Here is a 6,478-nt window from a genome sequence, read left to right as displayed (position 1 = left end):
ATCACTCACATGGCACTCATCTTACTGCACTCCAAGTGTTTCTTTGAGTACTTGTGTTATTTCTGCTGCTAGATTGTGGGTTCCTCAGAAACAGGAACTCTATCTAATGGATCGTTATGTTTCCTGTGGCTTTTGTATATACTAGGCACTTAATATTTGTTGGATAACACAAACAGCACCAACCTGTCCTTACTGCTACTGTTGCAAGAGAAGGATGAGTAGCCATGCCCAAATCCAGCCAGCCAAATGTCAGGTACAATCATACAAGGCCACACTTTTCTGTATTTCCTTCACCTAGCAAACCAGCCTAGATAGCTTCAAAATACACCAGAACAAAGCTCTGAGTGGTAATCAACAATTAGTCATCTTGGGTCATGCGTGGTGGCTAACACCTGTAATCCCAGCACTTTGGGAGGTCGAGGTGGGCAGATCACTTGAGGTCAGGAGTTCCAAAACAGCTTGGCCAACATGGTGAAACCCCATCTCTACTAAAAATACAAAAATTACCTGGGCATGGTGCTGCACACCTGTAATCCCAGCTACAGGAGAGTCTGAGGCTTGAGAATCGCTTGAGCCTGGGAGGCAGAGGTTGCAGTGAGCCAAGATGGTGCCACTGCACTCCAGCCTGGGTGACAGAGCAAGACTCTGTCTCAAAAAAACAAAAAAGCAAACAAACAAAACAACAAACAATTATTCACTCCAGTGGCAAACCATCTTTTATGGCAGACAGCCATAAAATAAGGTGAGGCTGGAAATGCTCTGCAGAATATCTCACATTCCCTATAGCTTCTTAGGTTGTCCCTCCTGTTCTCAGCCACGGTAGGAAGATGAAGAGGGAGTATGAGGCCTATACGAATCTAAGATTTTAATAGGAACTTTAAACTAATAGGTATTAATTGGCAGCTATTGCACAAGCTTGAGGCTAGAAATCTAGATTCCCTATGATTTAGAACAGTGATTCGTCCTCAGCAGATGAGCTTTAAAAAAAAAAAAAAAATAGACTGGTGATTCTTAACCATATTTCTACCACAACAAACCAAATTTGTAAGACATCCCCTCACAATCATTTAGGAATGCCACAGTAAGGGAATGGAAATACACTAAAATAATTTTTGTTCCCTTCTCTCTCTAATTTAGTCAGTCATAATAACAAAGCAGCACCATGTTAAGGACTTAATTCTGATTCCATTGCTTGGTCTGTCAATTTTATTTATCATATCAATCTACCTCCCATTACCACCACCCGAGTCCAAGTTACCATCACCTCAGACCTGGACAACCACAGAAGCCTCCTCACTGGTCTCTCTGTTTCCATCTTGGCCCTCCTCCAGTCAATTTTCTATACGGTAGCCAGAGCAATTTGGAAAAAGCACTGTGTCTTTCACTCTAAAATAACCGATGTCCTGTGTATAGTTGCTTAATAGTCACGTGAGACAGTTCAAAGAAACTCTCATTTTGCAAATAACGAAACCCGAGGCCAAAACATACTGAAACTTCAATTCCAGAACTGAGGTCAGAATTTGGAATTCATAATTGCACAGATGAGCCTCATTTCAATGGGCCATGCTGCTTCTCCCAAATAGGTATTTCATTTTCTATGTTATCAATGAAAGACAAATGAAATAATTTGAATTGATCTAGAGCCTGCTTTCAGGGCTATAAAATATGAAAAAAATTGATCACCAGGGGACAAAAGGGATGACAACCTGGACTGAACTGATACATTTAAGGGCCACTCGCACATGGATCCCATGTGTCCCAGGATCTACCTCCTCTAGCCAACTGAAGGGCAGGGGCAGCATTCCAGATCCAGGACTATGTGATCCACATGGGGAGCATAGGATTTCACTGGTTGGATGTGCAGAATTTGTGTCTTCCATGGTTTCCCATGCACCTGCTGAAGAAGAGTGGCGATTCGAGTTTCTGCAGATTCTGCCCACCTTTGCCACTCTGGCTTGGTGGCTGGTGACAGCATTTTTCCCCTAGAATCCCTGGTAGCTCCATTTTTCCATTGGTTGGTGGTAATTTGCTGAGGATACAGCCAATGCTCTTTCTCTATTTTGCTGACTCCAAGAGCCTGAAGATTCTTCCCTGGGAAAGATTCCACATTTTGGTGGATATGCAAAATGCCTCCAGCATCCTGCCTTAACACTTGGCAGGCAATGGGCCAGCCTTCTTCAGAGCTGGGAATCAGCCCCAGGATCACCCTATCTGCAATATTTGAGAGCTTCAGTTTTCTGTTATCTCCAAAGTGTATTTGGCACCGATCTGCTACTCCATTGATCTCAAGGTTATTTCTCAGAGCAACTACAGCATGGGGATTCCACTCACAAGCATGGACGAAGGCAGCACCAGCATGAACTAGGAAAGGCAATGTAAAATAACCAATCCCTGCATAGAGATCCACCAGCACTTCTCCAGCACAGGACAACGATGCCACTCGAAGCTTCTCAGTGATGTTTCCAAAGGAGAACATACACTGGGTCACGTCAAACTTATAACGGATACCATTATCCACATGCTCTACCCAGCCATGGTCACCCAGCAGCAGTGTCACTGCTGGAGTTCGAGTACCATCCGGTGATACCCGCCCTCGTTTTGCCAAACGCTGGACGCCAAGTGCCAAGGCAACGGTCTCCCAGAGTTCCGGTCCCAGATTTTTCCACTGCTTGGCTTGGAAACAGTCTTCACTCAGCAACAAGAGATTACCATGCCGTTGCCATGATCGGGGCAAATCAGCCTCCAACTCGGCTGACCACTTGACTCCCCGACCCTCCACCCAGCGACTCACCTCAAGACACAATTTTTGGGCAGGTGAACAACCCTGGGCCCTCTTTGAAGGAATAGGATCCGGGAGCTGCGTGAGCATACAGGGACTGCCTGGGGCAACACGATTCCTCAGCTCCTGCAGGTGCTGCTCTGGAAGCGTCTCTCCCAGCACCGGTAGCGCCACCGAGCCATCCGGCATCTTTTCCACACGGTGCTGTGTATCAAAGAGTTTCTGCCTCTGGAGATATTCTCTGTATCGCTGGGTAAACCGAGGCTCAGTCACAACTGCGACAACAGCCACGGGCTTCCCACTTTCTCTCTCCATGTTGCTAACGACCACATTCTCTCCCATCACCTCAGCGATACTCCATCTCCTCAGAGTTGGCTCACCAGGCTGACTAAATTCCCGGTCTTAAATAAGGAAGCCTGCAGCTCACCGGGCCATGCCGGTGCCGGAAATGACGTGCAAAGAGGCCGGAACTAAATGTATTGATGCGCTTGCTGGAGAATGGCGTTGCCGTTGCCGTGGAGAAGCTGCGGCCGCCATCTTTTTTATGGTCAACCATTACTTTTTTTCCAGCCTAGGAAGAAATTTATAACAGGGAATCTTATGGACTAAAAGACTTCAAACTGGTATTTTCCAGAAACCTCATGCACTCTCTTCAGTGCTGCTCATGAATTCAAAGAGAAAAATTAACATGAAATTGTCAGAGGGCATGAACCAGAGCAACTCCATCTTAAATAGGAGCTGGGTAAAATGAGGCTGAAACCTACTGGGCTGCATTCCCAGACGGTTAAGGCACTCTAAGTCGCCAGATGAGATAGGAGGTCAGCATAAAATACAGGTCATAAAGACCTTGCTGATAAAACAGGTTGCAGTGAAGGAGCGGCCAAAATCCACCAAAACTAAAATGGCCACGAGAGTGACCTCTGGTGGTGCTCACTGCTACACTCCCACCAGCGCCATGACAGTTTACAAATGCCATGGCAACGTCAGGAAGTTACCCTATATGGTCTAAAAAGGGGAGGCATGAATAATCCACCCCTCGTTTAGCATATCATCTAGAAATAACCATAAAAATGGGCAACCAGCAGCCCTCATGGCTGCTCTGTCTATGGAATAGCCATTCTTTTATTCCTTTACTTTCTTAATAAACTTGCTTTCACTTTGCACTGCAGACTTGCCCTGAATTCTTTCTTGCATGAGATCCAAGAACCCCATGTTGTAGTCTGCATTGGGACCCCTTTCCTGTAACAAAATGATGATCTAAATTTGGAGAAAGCTTTCCCATAGCCTAATGCTGCTCTCAGGTTAGCATCAGCAGCCACCTTATTTGCTGAAAGTGAAGAGTCAGATACAGCTTCCTTGTTCCCTTTTCATGCAGATATAGTCATCACCATTTCATTGTCCTTTGGTCCAAGAAACAACTATTTGAAAGTCAGAAGGATCTGAGTTCCAGTAAATCGTATCACCCCTCAAAATTGGAATCTTCACTTATAAAATGGAATCTAATCTTCAGAAGATTGCTATAGTGAGTAGAGACATTATAGTGTCTTAGACAATAACTAGTAAAGAGTAGATACTTTAAAAGATACAAAGTAACAAGTTGGCTAGCTCACAGGTACTAAATACCTGTTGAAATGCTTTGATATTCCTAAAGAAGACAAAGGGGAATTCCATATAGACTAAATCAAATAGTTGGATATAAGAACTGTAAAGAAACCCTGTCACTTCTACTTCACTCCCGCTGTCAGAGGAGTCCAAACCAGAGTGACTCCATCTTGAATAAAGGCTGAATAAAGCAAAACCTGCTGGGTTACATTCCCAGAAAGTTAAGTACTCTCCATAATAAGACTGAGGCAGGAAAATAGGGTCTGGAGGCAGGGAACCTAAGGCTGATTCACACTGACTTCGTAGAACTAAATCAAAAGGAAAAAACCAACTATCCATGCCTAAGTAACAGAAGGACCAGAGGTTACTCCCTTTGCAAACCTGCTTTTCTGCAGGGCAGAAGGAAAATTGAAAGTACCTCTGATTGGTTGCAGAAAGCCACCAATCAATCCAAATACCCACTAGAGGTTTCCCATTGGCCACTTGGTGTGCACTCCATGCAAATGAAATAATGGCCTCAATCAGACGTTTGCATAGGAGTGCAACTTTGTAACTTTACTTCAGCCTCTGATTGCAGGCCACTACTTCATTTGCATGGGGTGAACACCAAGTGACCAGTGGGAAACCTCTAGTGGGTATTTGGACCCCAGAAGATTCTGTAACCCAGCTGTTGAGCCCCTAGACAGGGGCTGCTCCCATCCTGGGGAGTGTACTTTCATTTTCAATAAATCTGATTTTGTTGCTTCATTCTTTCCTTGGTTTGTACATTTTGTCCAATTCTTTGTTCAAGATGTCACGAACCTGGACACCCTCTACCCGTAACAAGACCTTTTGGTTGAACAAGCTAATGATTCTTACTCACTAAACAAGACCCAGAACTTAAGGAGATGTCCCGATATCTTGAGAACAGAAAGCATTATTAGTTTAAGAATAGGTTTCTCTTTAAAGGTAATAGTATTTTCATAAATGTTTGCTGAAATCAATAGTAACACAGAAAATAACACTACTAATACTCTGTCACAAGTGGATCACAAGCTGTTGTACTAAAGCATATGAGACCATTATTCTTAGCTAGCTACATAATTTTTGGTGTGGGGTCCTCCTCTTGCCTTCTGAGAACACCCTACTCTGTAATAGAGTAGTCTTTAATAAACTTGCTTCTTTCACTGTGCTCTGTGACTGGCCCTAAATTCTTTCCTGTCTGAGATCCAAGAACCTGTTTTTTGGGTCTGGAACAAAATTCCTTTTAAGTAACATTTCCTGTGGCAACTCCCAAGGACTTTATTGAGGTGAGACCTTCAACCCAAAAGAAATAGACTGCGCAGGACCAACTGACTGACTTTGGGTAAGAAGGGGAATACTTTTTTATACCGATGAAGGACAAGGACACTTATCTAAGATTGGGTTTGAGGCCTACTTGGGAGGATTAAAGGCCCCTCACAGCTGAAAATGGGTTTAGCACAATGGGATGTTAACCATTATTCACTGTGGATTCGTCCTCCTTGTGCTCTCTGTAAGAGCTTTCCAAAGGCTGCCACTTGCCAGTTTCCTGATTGCTTTCTACGCTTTACTGCTGCTTTATGAGAGAGATCTCGTTGAACTGGTCCTGAGGTTTTTAACTTTCCTTTTCCTTGTTTGCCTTTGGGTTATGGGCCATTTGCCTGTCTGTTCTGGCATGTTGCTAGAAGACATTGGGGACAAATGACTCTGCAATATTTACTTTCCCTAGATCTAGACCACTTAAATGAATTGTTTATTGTCTCTCCTTTTTTGCAAAGCTTACTTGGAATTTCGCATTTACAAGTTTTAAATGAAAAGGTCCAATGTGAAAGATTAAGCCTGGCAGCAATTATACCAGTCCCCCCTAGGTGAACTGCTCCAGGATGGAAAACTGGAGATTGCTTTTCAGCAGTTCTTTTTCATCTCCTTGCTAATGGAATGACTTTTACTTTTTGGTTACAAATGGCAAGGCCATGTAAATCTTGTCCTGCTTGCCGCTACTGGCCTGAACTCGGACATTCCTTTCTAGACCTTTGTCATTTCCCTTCTCTAGTGAAACATTTCTTTTGCTGAGTCCCCTATTGTGGTCTTTACTTT

General features: G+C 43.9%; 1 protein-coding gene across 1 annotated transcript; it reads right to left on the bottom strand.

The window, feature by feature from the left end:
• Positions 1-1,183: 1,183 nt before the first annotated feature.
• TRMT12 (tRNA methyltransferase 12 homolog) lies at positions 1,184-3,738 on the bottom strand. The gene has a single exon (XM_519945.7). It carries the CDS (start codon positions 3,119-3,121, stop codon positions 1,775-1,777), a length of 1,347 nt encoding a protein of 448 aa, XP_519945.2. The 5' UTR covers positions 3,122-3,738; the 3' UTR covers positions 1,184-1,774.
• Between the last annotated feature and the right edge of the window lie 2,740 nt (positions 3,739-6,478).

This window comes from Pan troglodytes, chromosome 7 (genome assembly GCF_028858775.2).
Source record: "Pan troglodytes isolate AG18354 chromosome 7, NHGRI_mPanTro3-v2.0_pri, whole genome shotgun sequence".
Lineage (NCBI taxonomy): Eukaryota > Metazoa > Chordata > Mammalia > Primates > Hominidae > Pan > Pan troglodytes.
Note: the sequence above shows the minus strand (reverse complement) of the source record. Positions and strands in the feature narration are given on the sequence as shown.